This window comes from Prionailurus bengalensis, chromosome E1 (genome assembly GCF_016509475.1).
Source record: "Prionailurus bengalensis isolate Pbe53 chromosome E1, Fcat_Pben_1.1_paternal_pri, whole genome shotgun sequence".
Classification (NCBI taxonomy): Eukaryota; Metazoa; Chordata; class Mammalia; order Carnivora; family Felidae; genus Prionailurus; species Prionailurus bengalensis.
Window position 1 is genome coordinate 44,104,474 of NC_057347.1, and position 19,926 is coordinate 44,124,399.

Below are 19,926 nucleotides of genomic sequence, written 5' to 3' on the forward strand. Positions count from 1 at the left end.
CAGCGTCATGTTCTGCTTCCCCTCTCACTCACTGTATCAAAAATACACTCCTACAGACTTCAAATTATAAATTTGGAAGGCTATGTAACAATATATTAAGTTGATATACAGGTATTTCTTCTGAATTTTCAAAACCTCAAATGAACATAATGTGACTGATATACATTAAGGAGACCTTTCTTGGCCACTACTAGATAATGATAATGAGGAATAAGCACCAAATTAATGAAATAAGAAAAAAGCACAATATGTTTTCTTACATTTGAGCGGCTGCGCTTACCATTATAATTGTGTTAGGGGTGAAGAAAAGGTATACAAAGCTCTGCACTAACAATGGTGATGGTAGAATAACAAAAGGACTATTTATTGTGGAGTTGGAATAATACATTTCCTTAGTGTTTCATTAGATACATAAAATTACCTAAATACCTCAACATTTAAATTCTTCCTGTGAAAGCTCACCAATCTGAATACTTCTTTTTTCCTAACTGAAACAATTATTTTTATAGCAATTTTTGGTATGGTATAGTTTCTTAAGAACACAATTATTGCGGGGCGCCTGGGTGGCTCAGTCGGTTAAGTGTCTGACTTTGGCTCAGGTCATGATCTCACAACTTGTGAGTTCAAGCCCCGCGTCGGGCTGTGTGCTGACAGCTCAGAGCCTGGAGCCTGCTTCAGATTCTGTGTCTCCCTCTCTCTCTGTCCCCCTTCCCTGCTCATGCTCTGTCTCTGTCTGTCTCAAAAATAAATAAAAACATTAAAAAAGAACACAATTATTGCAATATAGGGCAGACCCAAACATTTTAAAAACAACACGAGTCCTATTCAGAACTGAATTACTAAAATATTAGAGTGCTTTATGTGAAGACAAGGCAGTGTTAGCAAGCCTGACTGCTTAATATGTCAGCAGAAGCTAGCACCTGTCAGGCCATCTTTCAGGTAATGTGCCTAACTTAGAAATGAGACGTACTCCATTAAAAAACATACATACACAAATAAAAAATGTTTTAGTAATATAGTGATTCATATTTAGTGACAGAATGAAAATTCAACTGCTATAATGATTACTTCAAAAGATACAAAAAACGTCTGACATAAAAACTGTGGCAGAGTTATGATATCACAATTATACTTCTTGTTATTTAAATTGTCAGTCAAGAAAAACATAATAAAATGTCAGCAGTAGATACAGCATTGAGGCAGAAATAAGAACTTTTTCAATGCCTTCTTAGTTTGTTAACTATGTGAGCCAGCTAGTAATTTCCTAAATAGAGACATCACTTAATAAACTGGAACACTAAATTCTAAATAAACCTAATGAACTCAACTAGTATCTAATAAACTAGAACACAGCCAAAGAGCAACAACTAGTGGAGAGTTTTCAATGTTTACTTTCTATGACCCAACAGGTGATCACACCAGTCCTCTCCACTTTCCCAGTTTCTATCCTTTTTTTTTTTAACTTTAAACAAATTTTTATTACACAAAGGTTGTCACATAAATGGATATTTCTTTACTTTGTATACAATTATTCTTATTCTCCACGGAAAGACTGCTTCTTAACTTTTCATCTGGTGATAGCAAGCGCTAAAATCCCGATTTTAACAAATAGTAGTAAAAACGCTGCAGTGATTTAAGTCGAAAGCAGTACATTGGCACATGGCTCTTACATTGTTATCGGGAATGTACAAACGTCTTATTTAAAAATACAAAATAAATTATCTGTAGGTATGGACAATGATGGCAGTAAACCATTATATGTTTGTCAACTGAAACCAGTAACTGATGATTATAGTGATTTTCTTAAACATCAGCCAGACTTTTCTTCAGTCATTTCCTTCAACCGACTTCTCTGAAGCTCTTAAGCACTGCCTTCAGCTTCCTGTCACAGTTCATCAATCATGGTAAAGTGCTATTCTAGGAATTAGAACACGCCACCTCCCATACCACATCCCATTCCACCCATTCCAGAGTTTTTCTCTTCCTTAGCAATTTTGGGGACTCTGTTGTACTTAACAGAGAGGCCACTCCAGCAGCATCCAATAAAGCCGTTCTTAGTTGGATCAATGATCCCCTTTTCTACCATATTCACAACATCTCCAAGCATAGCATCATAACCAGCTTCTGAGGAACTCTGCGTAATTTTCTCAACTATCAATGATTCTTCAACACCTGCATTCTCAGTAATGGTCATTGCAGGAATTTGGAGTGTTCTCTTAATGATTTCTATACCAACTTTTTGATCTTCATTAGCTGGAGTTATTGGATCCAAGGCTGGAACGCACCAAAGCAGGGCACAACCCCCTCCCAGAACAATGCCTTCTTCAACAGCAGCTCGTGAAGCACTGAGGGCATCTGTGACTCTTTCTTTTCATTCACTTCAACATTACTTGTGCCACCAACCTTCAGCACAGCTACTCCATCTGAGAATTTTGCCAGACGTTCATTCAGCTTTTCCTTTTCATATTCTCTAGTTGTGATATCTAACTGCTCATTGATTTCTTGGGTACGTTTTTTCAATTTGAGCCCTGTCACCTTTTCCTTTTAAGAGCACAGCATCATCTTTGGTCACAATGACCTCTTCAGCTTTTCCTAAGTCGTGAGGCTGAACATCTTCAAGATTTAGAGTCACCCTTCTTCTCCAAACACTGCACCACCAGTAGCAATAGCCATATCTTTAAGCTGGTTCTTTCTTTTGTCACCAAAACCTGGAGCTTTGACAGCTACAACCTGAAGACCAACTTTTAGCCTATTCAAAACAAACGTACTCAGAGCTTCTCCACCAGCATCATCAGCAATTATGACCAAGGGGTTATGGTGAGCATTGGCAATTTCAAGAGCAGGTACAATGGACTGAACGCTAGAAATTTTCTCTTCACTCAACAGAACATAGGTATCTTGGAATTCACATTTCTGCCCTTTTGATGTATTAATCAAGTATGGAGAAATATAACCTCGATCAAACTTCATGCCTTCGATAATTTCCAATTCATCATTTAGTGGTTTTCCATCCTTTACTGTGATGACACCCTTTCTTCCAACCTTTTGCACTGCATCGGAAATGATGTAGCCAGTTTGTCTCCATTTGTAGAAATGGTGGCAACCTGAGCAATTTCTTCAGGGGCTGTCACAGGTTTAGACTGCTTAAGTTCAGCAATTACAGCATCAACAACTAACATCACACCTCTCCTGATTTCCACTGGATTAGCACCTTTGCTAGCCTTCTCGAAGTCTTCCTCGGCAATAGAGCTTGCCAGGACAGCAGCAGTAGTGGTGCCACCTCCAGCCTCTTCGTTTGTGTTATTGGCAACGTCCTGAACAAGTTTAGTCCCGTATTTTTATATTTATCTTTTCAGTCAAGTGACTTTGCAGCGGTTACACCATCTGCTGTTACTGTGGGACTGCCCCAACTCTGTTCAATAATCACTATTCTTCCCTTTGGCCTCATGGTAACAGCTACAGCCATCGGCTAAAAGGTCTACACCTTAAAGCATTAAGGTTTGGGCATCTGCACCAAATTTTACATCTTTGGCATCGGCCTGAGTCAGATGAGGAGGCAGTGCCCTGGACGCTGGCCTGATTTGGCAAAGGACTGCGGGTAATCCAAGCATTTCTGAAGGGCAGCGGCAGCGCATGCGGGTGATGAGGCAGGCTATTGGAGGCGAGTGAGGGACAGAGCGCACGGCGCACATGGCAAAGAGACCGTGTCCCCTCCCTCCCAATCAGTGTCTATCCTAATCACGATGTCAGTGTTCTAAGAAAAAGAAACAAATCAAGTAACAAAATCAATTACTTTCAAAAGGTTGGTAGGAGAAAAGGTTGAAACTGTAGAGTATAAGGATCTGGTATTCCGTCATCATTAGTTAATTTAAAAGTTTCTTAAATGTATACATTTCACATAAAAAAATTTGGTTACTAGTTAGCAACCAGTATGTACTATTCTTAAGTATTAGTAACTAAGTTCATGACAATAGAGATTTCTAACAAGACAAATTACTGAGGATCAGTCCTATCAGTAGGACATTGTCTTTGCACTTCATCAGCACTTACCATGCATTGTAATGTCTCGGATTGACTCTGATAGCATTTCGAAAACAAGCTAATGCTTTGTCTAATTCTTCAGTTAACACAAACTCGTGCCCTAGTAGAGTATAGGCATAAGCATAATTTGGATCAACCTGGATAGCTCTCTGGAAGAATTTAATTGCAATATCATGTTCCCGTTGCAAACTGAAACAGTTCCCTGCAGCACACCAGGCCTTTAAAAAAATGGAAACAAAACACAGGCATATAGTTAAAATTTTGTTTCAATTTTTCTAACAAAACCAAATTTATGACTAAAATCAATGTTTTTTTAATAGATACGGTGGATCTTCATTGTTTAAGGATTTCATATTAGTGAATTTGTCTACTTGCTAAAATTTACAGTATTTGTTAAACCCAAATCAACATGGAGTATGTTAGTGATCACTGTGGGCCCAACATATGAGTGGTCCAACAGGCACAGTCTCAGATGAGGTCAAAAAAGGCCACTCTAGGTCTCCCTGTTTCATCTCTCATAGAGAGATGACCAGAGGACAGCAAGTGGAGGGGCAGCTCAGTGCAAGAAACTCTGGCACTGGGGCCAGGTGGACAGTGAGAGACTCCCAACTCTAGCACCTTTGCAGGGAGGCCTCAGACAAATCACCTTAGTGAACACTTCTGAACCTCATTTTCTCTTTTATAAAATAAAGAAAATAGAAATCTACCAGGATGAGTTGTTTTTACGATTTAAGAATATAATCTGGGGGTGCCCGGGTGGCTCAGGCGGTTAAGCGTCGACTCTTGGTTTCAGCTCAGATTATGATCTCATGTGAGATCAAGCCCCGAGTCCAGCTCTGTGCTGACAGCCAGCTTGGGATTCTCTTTTTCTCTCCCTTTCTCTGCCCCTCCTTGACTTGTACTCTTTCTCTCAAAAATAAATAAACTTAAAAAAAAATTATATATATAACCTGTGTGAGGTGTGTGTGCCAGAAGCAATGGTTCAGTCTTTGCTAACTCAGTGTTCACAGAAACTACTGAACATAACTATCAAGAATAACGAGAACTAAATTTTTTTTTAATGTTTTATTTATTTTTGAGAGAGAGAGAGACAGAGCATGAGCAGGGAAAGGGCAGAGAGAGTGGGAGACACAGAATCTGAAGCAGGCTCTAGGCTCTGAGCTGTCAGTACAGGGCCCAACACAGGGCTCGAACTCACAAACTATGAGATCGTGACCTGAGCCGAAGTCGGTTGCTTAACCCACTGAGCCACGCAGGCGCCCTGAATGATTTTAATTCTAAGCTTAAATATGTTAGAAAAGTACCACTAACGATTCCTGACATGCAATGAAATAGTATTCTTACAGGACTGAAGCGTGTAAATGAATTGTGCCTGTGTCTTAAAATGACAATAAAAAGCACTATTTTAATTAGCACTTTTTCCAATCGCATAATTTCTGCTTAATGAACACCAATTTTGCTGACAACAGCAATGTTCATGTAGCCAAATCTTGATTATTCTTGGATGAAATACATGCTCGTGAATCTGCACCACACACTCTAGGACTTTCTCTTCTCTGAATCCCTCTTGGTCTATAGAGAAGGATGCAAAAGTAAGTATGGATGATGCTAAATGGGGTCTGAATTATTTGCTTCATCCCCACGTGTCAAAGGTGATCAAAAGGCAACTACATAAGCCAAGTGTTTCAGTTAACATACCTCTGGTGAATTTTTATCCATGTCTGTTAAGTCTTTTGAAAGAACTGAAAGAGCAACATCTTTCTGAAGATGCCAAAGTGTTGTAGAGTAGATCTCCATGCCTTCGACTCTGTAATTCTCAATCCTTCTAACCTCGGAGAATATTCTTTCAGCCTGAAATAAGAAAAAACTAGTTAAGGGGAAAACAAGTTGATACCATTTACATATATACGGGGAGAATACTGGGTACTGTTCTCATAAGACCTAAATGCTGCCTTGTTTTACAGCGCTGATGTGAATTAGCCAAATTGAACAGCTTTGACAATAGGTCAAACGAGGTATATACAAATCATGGTAAAAAAGTAAGAACACAACTTGTGAAAGCAAATCTATGTTTCCACCAAACAGAGGAGAAATCTATACAAAATTACAATTTGCAAAGGATGAGTCAATTATTTAGTTCACAAAACACACATTTCTAAGTCTTAATAATGGCTTCACAGAATAACTCTCTCAGGAAAGGTGAAACAATAACGACTTCTGTAACACAAAACTACTTTTGCAGTGACTTCTATTGAGAGGCTGAGTTGAAAACTTTAGGGGAAGGGGCACCTGGGTGGCTCAGTCGGTTAAGCATCCGACTATAGCTCAGGTCATGATCTTGCAGTTTGTGAGTTTGAGCCCCGTGTTGGGCTCTGTGCTGACAGCTCAGAGCCTGGAGCCCGTTTCGGATTCTGTGTCTCCTTCTCTGCCCCTCCTCTGCTCGTGCCCTGTCTCTCTCTCTCAAAAATAAATAAACATTTAAAACAGTTAAAATAACAACAACAACAACAAAACAAGCTGTCATGAAAGAAAGAAAGAAAGAAAGAAAGAAAGAAAGAAAGAAAGAAAGAAAGAAAGAAAGAAAGAAAAACTTTAGGGGAAAACCAGGTTCAGTTGGCCACCAGCACTGAGGCATGTTGAGTACTGAGCAAAACCTCCAAAGTTGTACCTGATGGGAAATGTAGTCCCAACCTAGTAATTCCCTTTTCTTTTGCAGACCTCTCCTGACTTTAGGGTTCCTCCTCTGCTAATTTTTTCCTCCCTACACTCACAGCCCTTAGAATTGTTTCTCTCACCTTGAAGCTTTGGGTTATACCAAATGAATTAGTGGTTCCCTAGTCTATTGATTCAAAAGTTCAAAATTCTGAAAGTCAAGTTTGGTTTAGAATAAAAAATATTGGGGCGCCTAGGTGGCTCAGTGAGCTGAGCACAGACTTTGGCTCAGGTCATGATCTCATGGTTTGTGAGTTTGAGCCCTGCATCAGGCTCTGACAGCTCAGAGCCGGGATCCTGCTTCAGATTCTGCGTCTCCCTCTCTCTCTGCCCCTCCCCCGCTCACGCTGTCTCTCTCTCTCTCTCTCTCTCTCAAAAATAAATAAAAATGTTTTAAAAAATTTAAAACAAAGAATAAAAAAGATTAGGACTGTTCTTAATGAAATGAAGATGGCAGAAAATAAGAAAATTGGATTTATAAAACTAGGAACTCCAAGAAATGGCCATATACTATGTATAATTAGCTTAATGATTTGTAACTTCCCTGAAATCCCTTAAAAGTTATACAGGTAAGTTTTTCAAATCGGCATTGGTTCTAAGAAGACGTACTTAACCACAAGTCAAATATGGGTTCTGCAAATCTTTTGGTTTAAAATTTTTCAGGATCTATTGCTTCCTCTGAAAAGTGTGGCGTAGACCAAAAACAAACCAACCAACCAACCAACCAAAAAAACCAAACTCATGAAATTAAGTTGAAACAAAGGCTTCTGTTAAGTATCTGTGTCACTGCTCTATAGTTAGAGGGAAACAATAAAAATTATGTATTTTAAAATACCTGTGAAACAATAAATCAGAAATAATTTTGAAAAGGGCTTGCCAAACAATAGTTCTTAAGTACCAGTAAAGGGCCATTACCCGAACATGGAACTTCTAGCAATGAATAAGGTTATGTGTCTACAACAACACTTTTCTCTTTACCACGCAAAAATACTCGAGGTGGTATCTTCTGCATTTATCCTCTACCTGGAAGAACAAACACTTCACCCTCAGGTCTTTGCATGGTTCATGACGGGAGGAGTGACCTTTCTCTAAGCACACTTTTTAGAAAATACCACCATACGTTATTGCCCTGCGATCTTACCATGCCTCATTTTTTACTTCCTCTGACCTAGTGCTACCATCCTTATAGATTTATTGGCTTACAACCTGTCTCTCTTACTAGAATGCATGCTCTATAACGGCAAGCAATTATTTGTCTAGCTATATTAGAGTCTAGAAGAGGCTAAGACATAACACGCACTGAATAAATAGAATTGAAAGAGAGCAAAAGTAACTTTATTATAAACTTTAAATAATTTGTATTAGAGAAATTTTAATTAATATATAGGTTTCTTAAAGTTGTTTTTTTATTTTTTTAAGCTTAGGGGTGAGGAGAGAAAATGCTCAGAAGATGAATTAGGGGGAAAATTTAAATTGGAAATTAGAATTTTCTTTGGCTTGATATTAATACTCTCCTTTTCTGGTATAAACAGATTAACTTAAGCAATGAATATAATTAAAAGGGTAAAAGTCTTGTGAAGGACATTGTGTCCTTGATTATACAAAATTTTCTTCATAGCACTTTTCAAGTTTATTAAATATACTAAATGCCAAAAATTCATCCCAGGAGGAACTCTGCATATAGTAGAAAAAAGTTTGATTATAAACATCTGTTACATGGTAATATAGATTTTCAGATCCAACTGAGTATGTACAAATATCCACATAAGAATATATGGATGACTTGGACTCTCTACAAATCTATTTCTTTTTTTGTTTACTTTATTATTATTTAAAAAAAAAATTTTTTTCAACGTTTATTTATTTTTGGGACAGAGAGAGACAGAGCATGAACGGGGGAGGGGCAGAGAGAGAGGGAGACACAGAATCGGAAACAGGCTCCAGGCTCTGAGCCATCAGCCCAGAGCCCGACGTGGGGCTCAAACTCACGGACCGCGAGATCGTGACCTGGCTGAAGTCGGATGCTTAACCGACTGCGCCACCCAGGCGCCCCTGTTTACTTTATTTTTGAGAGAGAGAGACAGAGAGAGAGAGAGAGAGACAGAGAGAGAGAGAGAGAGAGGGAATGAATGAGCAGGGGAGGGGCAGAGAGATGGAGACAGAACCCAAACCAGGCTCCAGGCTCTGAGCACAGAGCTCATTGTACGGCTTGAACACAAGAGCAGTGAGATCATGACCCGAGCTGAAGTCAGACACTTAACCAACTGAGCCACCCAGCCTCCCCTCTACAAATCTATTTCAAGCAATGCCCCCAAATTTAAATTACTCCTTAAACACAAGAAAAAGTTTGACTATTTATAAATTACAAATGCTCAGAAAATAAAGACATTACATAATAAATATTGACCTTTTAGGTCTAGCTGTCTCAAACATAGGCATCTTAATGAAATTTAAATTATCTCTTACCTGCATGTACTCTGAAAGTTCAAAATAGGCCCTTCCAATTTGGCACAGTACCCAACCAGTATTGTAGTGGTGAGAAGGTAGGTGGCTCAAGATATATATAGCTTCTCTGCAGTTGTACGAGCACAGAGCTAAATAACCTTTCCCCATTTCACGAAGAAGGCTCATCAAACCTTCTAGGAGAAAACAATATAGTAAACAAAGGAGAAAAACACAGTAAAATAGTTTGGTTTTCTAGAAAGGCTAAATACAAAATAATTTATTAAAAATCCCAACCTCTATCTGGAAAAAATGGAAGGTACTTTAATGAACATAAAAAAAAATTACTTAAAGTAAGTGAATAAAATAAAATACAAAGCAAACATTAAGCACTGACACAGACCTGCTGCTGCTTTCTGCAGATTAAATGCCTGGATCTGAGGTGTGATTGTGGAGATTTTCCCTTCTGAAATGATGGAAGAGTCCAATTTTGTAATTTCCAGGCTATCATTTAAGTTAGGTTGAGTTATTCCTCCTTTGTTAGTTTTACTTTTAGTTTTTCTGTTTGGGATTTTAGGTGGAAACTTCATTTTTAACTTTTTGCTATTCTCCTGTAAAAAAGAGGAAAATTCCACACTTACTAAACTCATGTATTTTAGATTTCCCAATCCTTTCTCAAGTAGTAGACACAAAATAAATGTTCAGTCTTGAATGGTCTATATTTTTCTCAGAAAAGATTTATAAATCAAAAATTTTCAAAGTCATTTAACTTTAAATGCAGCAATTCTGAAAATAAATTGTATTAATATATTAGTATGTAAGGTAAATCTGCATTAAGTGTTGCTCTTTTCTGAAAGCGTATCAGTTTCATTTATTACTTAAAAATAAGAAAATAAATGAATGCAATACTACCTAATTGTCTCAGAGTATTATAGCTAATAAGTCATAAAATTGTTGATTTGTTCATGTCAGAGTTAAAAATTGTCCATATTTGTCGATGGACCAAGAAAACTTACCAAGGGCATAATGAGGCCCTCCAATTGTGCAGAAAAAACAAAGGACATGTGTTATAGTATCTGACATAACCATAGCACACCATCAAATCCAGAAGACTGGAATTGGTTTAATACTATCAACTAAACTATGTTCTTACTTGGATTTCATCAGTTTTTACATGATGAAATCATGTACTTCTTTTTTCTTTTTTTTTGGTGTGATAAGTCTATGAAATTTTGTCATATGTATGATTTGTGTAATCAACCACGACAGTAAGGATACAGGACTGTCCAACCATTACACAAAGAAATCCTTTGGGTTATATCCCGTAGTCACGTTGTCCCACAAGTCCTAACTCCTAAAAACCACTGATCTGCTTCCCATCACAATAATTTTGTCTTTAGAACAATGTTTTAGAATATTTATTGAAGGACCAAGAAAATTTACAAATGTTAGAGACAGCTTTCCCAATCAAAAAAATATTAAAAAATTTTAAATAGTCTCTGAATTTATTCATTAGAGATGGAGTCATCAATGAACTGAAATTTAAGAGAGGGACACGTTAAGGAAATGTGACATACAGAAATCTTTAAATTACCTTGGTTGTAGAGCTGTCACTAGTAAAGAGTCGCGAACTTCTTCGAGGCAGTGCGTTTGGGGGAGATGTGATAGTGGGGCTCAATACCTGAGGTGTTGTACTAAAAAAAAATGATGACAAGTAGACATTAAAAAAAAACAACCCAGCTATGACCATTAACTATGGATTCGATTCAGATGCATTACAAAATATTCATTCATGTTTGCACTCTAGTTTGGTGAGTTTTGGTCAGTCTGTCATCCCTCTATGAAAACTCAGGATTTAAAAACTGTGTTACCATAAAATGATGACGATTATAGGACCAGTCTTCACTCTATCTGAAACTGCTAATTTGAACTTAAAACAATCCACATAAAAATTCTGGGTCAATAAATGATAAACACATCTATAAACTAATTCTTTCTAGCCTTCATTTGCAACTATACCAAGCTAGAGAAAAAAGATAGTTGGACAGGGACGGTCTAAATGTGGGATATCTGCCAATAAATAAATACCATTGTAACAACTGATACTTGAGAAATTATTTCCCTATAAATTCAAACAACCACATCAAGGTTTATTTTGTTTAGAACAAAGGAATCTAACAATTGCTTGGGCACTTTTTTTTTTTTTTTTTTTTTTTTACTTTAAAGGCAAACCCTAAGATACAAGGATTCTATTCTTCAAAAGTAAGCAAACTTAGGGGCTCCTGGGTGGTTCAGCTGTTGAGCATCCAACCCCCGATTTCGGCTCAGGTTGTGATCTCACAGTTGTGGGATCAAGCCCTGAGCTGGGTTCCACGCTGGCTGGGCTCACGCTGGCATGGAGCCTGCTTAAGATCCTCTCCTCCTCTCTCTCTCCCTCTGTCCCTCCCCAACATGTGCATTCACGCTCTCAAAAAAAAACGTGAGCAAACTTAAAACCTGGAGTTATCTGACAGTGGGTAAGTCTACGGGCTTAATGGTTTACAATTTATGGGAAATACCACTAAGTTACCTGGATTTGAGTCAAAGAGGCTTTGGAGAATAAAAGAGATATTGACCAGTGAGTAAAGAAAGCCCACGTGGTCCTTAACCCTTTCAAAAGACAGAATCTCAATGTAGGGATTTCAGCAAAGGATGTCATTTAGGTTGATGAATTAATTTTATTTTATGATAATTTCTTTTAATTAAGATTATTTTTTTAGAGCAGTTTAAAGTGATAGCAGGGGCTCCTGGGTAGCTCAGCTGGCTAAGCATTGGACTCTTGACTTGGCTCAGGTCACGATCTCACGGTTTGTGAGTTTGAGCCCTGTATCAGGCTTGTGCTGTCAGTGTGGAGCCTGCTTGGAATTCTGTGTCTCCCTCTTTCTGACTCTTCCCTGCTCACACACTCTCTCTCTCAAAATAAATAAATAAACTAATAACAACAACAAAAAAGGTTCACAGCAAAAGTGAGGGGGAGGTGCAGAGAGAGCTGCCATATACTCCCAAGTCCCCACACATGCATAGTCTCCCCCACTATCAACATCCCCCACCAGACTGCTACGTTTGTTACAGGTGATGAGCCTACACTGACATTCTATAAAGTCCATAGTTTATCAGAGTTCACTCCTGGTTTTGTTCATTCTATAGGTATGCACAAAGGTATAATGACATGTATCCATCATGGTATCTATCATACAGAATATTTTCATTGCCCTAACCTCTGGGGTCTGCCTCTTCATCCCTCCCTCTCCAACTCCTGGCAACTACTGATCTTTTTATTGTCTCCATAGTTCTGTCTTTTCCAGAAACCAATCCATTTTTAAAAGTACAATATTCTTTATTTGAACAACTATGTGTCATTTACATTACAAATGTGAATTATATGTTGTCAATACTATTACCTAACTATAGAAGAGTTTGTCTGAGAAGTGGGAGGGAATAGTTTGATCCATGGAGCAGTTTATAGGGAGGACAATGCTGAGAAAAATGCTGAGACTTCTTAAATGCCACAAAAAGTTGTATAACATAACTCTTGTGGGGGTAGAAGTAAAAATAATAGTAAGAGGATTCTGGGGCTAGGAGTCTGAAGAAGACAAACTCTTCCTCTATTATAATTTTCATTAGGGTTCTGTTAGCTCCAAAGGGCAATTTGACAAAAGAAAACAATGTTCAAAGTCTGACAGGCATCAGAAAAATGAAGCAGGATACTGTGTGAGTTTTGAAACATTGGTCACAGCATGTGAAATATACATATTTCTTTATAACTTGCATCTGTTTAACTAGGAGTTTGAGAAGGAAAAGAATGTGCTCTAGAATCAAGACTGTTGAGGTTTGAGATCAAGTTCTATCACTTATTACCTATGTCATTATGTACCACTTATATTAAACATTTTTTAAAAAGCTTTTGTAAATAGTATCATTTTATGGCTCTGTAATAAAATCTGAAATATCCTACTAGTTATAAAAAGATGCCTTGGAAAGATTATAAAAATGATTTTTATAGGTTAATATAGAGAAAATGATATGTAAAATTTTGGGGCAATTTAGCTAAGAGAACTAGGCTATTGTAATCATTTCTAAAAAAACAACTTCCTAAAAAAAGAACAGACTTCCACCGCCAATTGTAATGAAACCCTATGGACCAGATTTACTCTCCCATCTTAAACAACTATAACACCGAACAAAAGATATGAAACAATGTTTTTCAGACATTGGACAGCAAGCACATATGCCTGAGGAAGAGTCCTGAGGACATGGTGCTGGGAAAGGGAACACAAATAGAACTCAGGGTCTCCCTGTGCAGAGAAGAAAATGCTGAGACTTCTGGGTAGTGAAGGCAACTAGAATATGCAGGGCACAGTACTAGAAAGGGGAGAGCTACAAAGAGGGAGAGCTTCAAAGATCTGCAGGAAGTTTTCCTAGAATCCTCAGCTGAAAACTGAGTAGTGCAACTGTGTGTTATAATAAGGCATGTTATAATAAAGAATTCATTTGGTGTTTGTCTTGGATTCTTGAGAAGAAGCTTCTAAATTCTTTAGATTTCCCAAGTGATAGGAGTGTCTGTTATTTATGGTGGGTCCCTGAATTTATGCTAATGAAATGACTCGTGATGGGGCCCTAGACAGTTTTGGGATACTGGGCTGCCCATGCTGAAAAGACCAACCACTGGTTAGAGGGTTAAAGCTTTGAGCTAAGTGTTAACAGCCTGGTCTCTAGGAAGGGGAGGGTGGCTAGGGATTAAGTTAAATCACATGGCCAATGATACAATCTATCATGCCTATGTGATGAACCCCAATAAAAACTATCAAAACTCAGTGTAACTTCCAGGTTGGCAAACACACTGATGTGCTGGTGAGGGGACATATCTTGATTCCACAAGGGAAAGGACATAGAAGCACTGTGTTCAGGACCCTCCCAGACCTCAGTCTTATTTGTCTGGTCCTGACTGGTACCCTTTATGATCAAGCTGTAAGTAGAGAACTTTCCTAAATTCTGTGAATTGTTCTAGCAAATTACTAAGCCTGAGAGAGTAACGAGAACCCTCAAATTTGTAGCTAGTTGGTCAGAAGTGAAGGTGACCCAGGAAGCCCCTGAATTTGCAGCAGGCAAGTCAATGAGGTTTGATAAGTCTTGTTGGGACTATGATCTTATTAGCCTGCAGAGTCTATACTAAGTAAGTCTGGGTGATTAGTACCAGAACTTACTACAGTATTACAGTGAGGAAAACTACCTGAATCTAGAGAAAGAACTACTGGAAAGGAGCTGGCAGAACCATTCTTGGAGCTCACCCTGGGCTTGGAGTAGCCCATATTTTCAATAGCTAAAATTAAGAAACCTCACACTCAACAGGTCATTGAGTAGATACTCAAAGGATACTGACTCAATAGCGAAGCATAATTAGTCCAGACTCAAGGCCACTCTTGTCATACCTAACAAAACTTAAAAATCAAGACCTAAAGGAACAAAGTGTTAACAAGTAACTACATCGCGGAACAAAACAGAAGTACTTAAAAGAAAATAAAGTAGTCTAGCACTCAACAATGTAAAATTTCCAATAAAAAAAAAAACTAGGCATACAAAGATGCAGGAAAATATAACTTATATTGAACAGAGAAAAAAAATCAATAAAAAACAGACCCAGAAATAACATAGTAAAATAGTAGACAAAAATCATTAAAAAAGCTATTATAGACATATTCCATATGCTCAAAAAGGTAGAAGAAAGAATAGGCATGTTAAAGGAGGGAAGCAAATCAAACTTCTGGAGATGAAAAACAGGACATCTGAGATTAAAAATATCTATACATACTGGATGGAATTAACAGCAGACCAGGTGTTGCAGAAGAAAACATCGGTAAGTTGAAGACACAGCAATAACCACTATCCAAAATGAAACAGAGGAAAAAGACTAGAAATGAAAATGAACACAAAACTGAGCTGTGGGGACAACTTAACAGTCTAATACACATACATTTGGTGTCCTAGAAGGAGAGAGGGGGACATGACCAGAAAAAATATTAGAAGAAATAATGGCCAAAAATTAGCTAAATTTGATAAAAACTATGAACTCATAGATCCAAGGAGCTCTCGATCTCTGGCCAAGAAAGAAGAAAACTACGCTAGAGCACATCACAACCAAATGACTTAAAAATCAGTGATAAAAAGCAAATCATAAAACAGAAAAAAAGAGATAGATTACATATAGAGGAACAAAAATGAGAATGAGAGCAGGCTTGTCAGAAACAACACAAGCTAGAAGTCAGCAGAACATCTTTAAAGAAAAAACTGCAAACGAGAATTCTATATCCAGTGAAAATTTATTTCAAAAATAAAAACAAAGGTAAAGTAAAGATTTTTTTCTAGACGTACAAAAGCTGAAAAATTCATTACTGTCAGATTTGGGCTATAAGAAATTTTAGTCTTTCAAGATGAAGGAAAAGAATACCAAATTGAAGTTTGGACCTACAGAAAGAGGACCAGAAATAGTAAATATGTAGGTAAATATAAAATAGATTTCTTTTTCTTATTTAAAAAAATTTCTATAGAAGATAACTATTTAAGGGAGAAACCACAACAATGCACTGTGGAGTTTATACACATGTAGAAGCAAAATATATGCTAACAATAGTATAAAGATGTGAAGAGGAGCATGAAAACATACTGTTATAAGGTATATGATGTATATGAAGTGGTACAACATTACTTGAAGATAGACTTTAAGTTAAAGTGTATACTCTAAACACTAAAACAGCCTCTAAACAGACAAAATAAAGAGTAATTGTTAATAAGACAATGTTATGGGTTGAACTGTTTTCCCAAAGAATATGTTGAAGCCCTAACCCCCCAGTACCTGTGAATGTGACTTATTTGGATGTAGGGTCCTTGTAGATGTAATCAAGTTAAGATGAGGCCATTAGGGTGAGCTCTAATTCAGTATGACTGATGCCCTTATAAGAAGAGGGAAATTTGGATACAAAGACACACAGGGAAGATGGCCATGTAAAGACAGAGGCAGATACTGGGTTATGCCCCCACAAACTAAGGAATGCCTGAGGCTACCAGAAGCTGGACAATATAAGAAAGGATCTTCCCTTGAAGGCTTCGGAGGAAGTATGCCCCTGTGAGCACCGTGACTTTGGATTATAGCTTCCATGACCGTGAGTGAATGCATTTCTGTAGTCTTAAGTGACCCAGTTTGCAATACTTTGTTATGGCAGCTGTAGGAAACTAATACAGGCAATAAATGAGACAAAATGGAATCAATAATACAAAAAAAACCCAAAAAACAAAAACCCCAAAACTCATACAAAATCATTAATAGTTGCTTATTAAAGTTAGTGTATTTGTTTAGCTTGAAGTGAAATGTATTATTCAGTAAATTACGTTTCCATATTCTTTAGGATTAGCATTTACTCAGCCTCTATCATGTTGTTCTGCAGGAGGCCTCAGGCTCCTTCTCATAATCGAGCCCAGGCAATCACTGTCATCTGTCTGTGAGTTGGCTCTCATGATAAGATTACCATCCTGGCATTTCAGAAATACTGAGGCCTTTTATATAGTCAAGGTATATGCACGTGAGTGTCTGCTTTAAGTCTTATAGTACACATTCACTATCTTAGAAGACAGAGCCGTATTCTTTTAAAACACTATCTATGATTTATTTTTGAGTGCTTGAACAGGAAAAGAAATCCTATTTAACACCATTTCTGTGTGGAAATGGATTCATTATTTAAAGGTTTACCAAAAGATGATCTGTATACAGAAGTGCATAATAGGGGAAGAGAAGAATGAAATCTATTGTACTTGACCAACGAAGGTCATACAATAAGAAGAAAATTATTTTGGAGGAGTGTTCAGAATATCAACTAGGGGCACCTTGGTGGCTCAGTCGGTTGAGCATTGGACTTCTGCTGGGGTCTTGATCTTGCGGTTCATGAGTTCGAGCCTCACAATGGGCTCATTGCTGACTGCGCAGAGCCTGCCTCAGATCCTCTGTCCCCACTTCTCTTTCTGCCTCTCCCCTGCACTCTTTCACTCTCTATAAAAAAATAAGCCTTTAAAAAAATACTCAACTAAAAATTATACTAGTCTTTTCAGTAAGTTTGAAACTTTTTTCTTCCTTCCTTCCTTCCTCTTTTTAAAGATCTTATTTTTAAGTAAGCTTTACACCCAATGTGGGGCTTGAACTTACAACCCCAAGATCAAGAGTCTAATGCTCTACCGACTGAGCCAGCCAGGTGCCCCTAGAAATTTCTAGTATGACATATTCAAAACTTGTAAGAGTCATTCTAGAATCTCAGGGAGGGTCAAAACCTGCCTAAAGGGAATAAAGTCATGTTTTATAGCAAGAAAAGCCAAATAATATCAAATAATGACACCACAATAAATACCTTGTTTGTGGGCCAGAACTTTGTGTTTGTGCAACAAGAATTGGAGTTACCTCTCGACTATTTCCGCTCTGTGAGAAGACAGACTTTGTTCCAGTTTGGCCGATTCTGGCAACAGACTGTAAAACACAAAAAGTCTAAGGTTTGTGAATTATAAATTGCACTGAAAATGATAAAAGACACCACGATGCTCCCATCTACATTTTCCCAGTGCAAGATTTCATAATACATACTGTCATCTGAAAACACAAATTAATGTCACAAATTAATGTCAATTAATATAGTAGGATTAACATCAAACTATTTCCTCACCTTAACATCAATATTTTTCTTTATTCTATCTTTTCATTTTTCACTTTAGTTTTTAAAGAAAGGCTCAAACTTCCTGAAAAAATTCCTAAAAAGCCAATTATTACATGTTCTCTAGGTGGAGCTAAGTGTTAACAAGAATTTTAAGACAGCTACTACTCTTAAGATTTATGAACATAAAAAATAACAATACAGGGAAGATTTTATAATCCTTCTTTGACACTTAGTAAAAACATTCCACAGTAGTCCAAAGGAATAAATAAAAAAAAAATCATCTCATTATTTCCCACGTTCTAAGTATATTGCTCTTAGAATTAACATTTCTTCCTGGTGTGTTTAATTTTTCATTAATTGGTCTCTATTCCCATGGAGGAGGAAAAAAACTTGCTTGCCTCTTCTGTCTCTAATTTATCACCTTTCTTCTATTAATTTTCAACACTTGGCTTCTTTATAAAATGCTCTGTGACTGTTGCATCAGTGGATATTTTTAATTTTTTTTCACTACCAGATAATTTCCTTCCAAATTTACTATTACTTTGATAGGCATTGGACATAATTCTCAAAGTGTACATTATAATTAATAACTAATAACTTTCTCACCAGATAGGAAAGCCTTATTTTTGGCCTTTCCTGTATTCAACATCACTGATCATGCCCTCCTTTTTGAGACTGTATAACTTCCAAAATAGTATGGTGTCTTGATTATTTGTCCTATCACTTCATTTGCTGCCCTCTGCTTTCCACTGTTTTTAATTAAGTATGCTGTGTTCCTTCTCTACTCTCTTTTCCTAGGAGAGCCTGGCTATTTTAATAGCTTTAACTACTATTTCCATCACCAGGCCATATTCTTTCCTCTATGACTAACTATCCAGTAAATATTTTCATCTCCTCTACCCCCGCCTCAAAATAAAACTTTACAATCCTTCCTCCTCTTCCTTCCCCAAGTTGGGAACTCTACATTCACCCAAGGGACAAAACAGTCAACTCTGGACCTTCCTTACTTAACAAAGGTGTACTATGTACTGCATACAATATTCAGTTTGATATTTTTAGTTGATACTACGTGCAGACCTGCAAGTACAGCTTTCCTAGGAATGTCTTGTAAGAGCAAGGGCAGAAGAGGGTAAGACAGCAGGTGGCTTTATCGTTTGGGCAATGAAATCGCCTACCCATCACTAACTGTCCTTAATGGTTTTGGCCTACTTCACCCAATATGCTAATTACCATCCTACTATGCCTCCTTGTAATTATAATAAACTAATTTCCACAATTATACTTCACTCCTATAGCGATGCAATGGCGGGTAGTTGTCAACTCTTAAAAATGAGATTTAAAGTAATCCAACACATTAAGTACTTTGCAGCCCCCCTTTTTTTTTTACTATTTTTGGAGTTTCTATTATTACTCATTAAGGAACTATTATAGAAACAAAACTTTACAGACTCTAAGGAATATTTGGAGTAAAAGAACAAGAATAAACATGTCCCTAGGAGGGTAAAGGGGCTGTATCAATCACATACTAGTATGACTTATTTAGCTCCATTTCTTAAACATCTATTGAGCATGGCAATAGGCATTTTAAATACATAACCTAATTTAATTCTCACAGAAGGTAACCCTGTACCATAGATGTTTGTAACAAATGGCACTTTGACCTCTACTGCCATAGATCTATATAAGAGAACATTATTTAAAAAGTCTCAAAACTTGTAGTATTTACTATGAGGTTAAGGATACTGTCAAGTATTTTTCATTTTACTATACATTTACTATAAATTTACTATACATCCAAGAGAATCCACCATAAAAACTTTATTTTCAGAAACAGCTGGCTTTATACAAGTCAATTTTTTTCATGTTAATAATAGTACAATTAAAAGACAAATACAGTGGTGGGGACAAGTAAAACAATGACAAGTATAGTTTCTGTTATTTATATTCAAAGGATAGAAACCTTTTTATTTTTGTTTAAAAATGGGGAAATGAAAAGTACAAA

At 37.1% G+C, this 19,926-nt stretch overlaps 1 protein-coding gene and 1 pseudogene across 5 annotated transcripts in view; both read right to left on the bottom strand.

Annotated features, from left to right (window-relative positions):
- Positions 1-19,926, bottom strand: part of CDC27 (cell division cycle 27) — a 71,664-nt gene that overhangs the window by 17,514 nt on the left and 34,224 nt on the right. For 3 of the 5 annotated variants that reach the window (XM_043584888.1, XM_043584891.1, XM_043584890.1), the window contains 6 exons: positions 17,625-17,740; positions 10,790-10,889; positions 9,599-9,806; positions 9,220-9,392; positions 5,740-5,892; positions 4,051-4,259 (listed from right to left, as the gene is read on the bottom strand). In XM_043584888.1, coding sequence (XP_043440823.1) covers positions 4,051-4,259; positions 5,740-5,892; positions 9,220-9,392; positions 9,599-9,806; positions 10,790-10,889; positions 17,625-17,740 — 959 coding nt within the window. The remainder of the gene's footprint in view (positions 1-4,050; positions 4,260-5,739; positions 5,893-9,219; positions 9,393-9,598; positions 9,807-10,789; positions 10,890-17,624; positions 17,741-19,926) is intronic. The other 2 variants (XM_043584889.1, XM_043584892.1) reach the window with 1 other exon arrangement.
- LOC122485739 lies at positions 698-4,040 on the bottom strand (annotated as a pseudogene).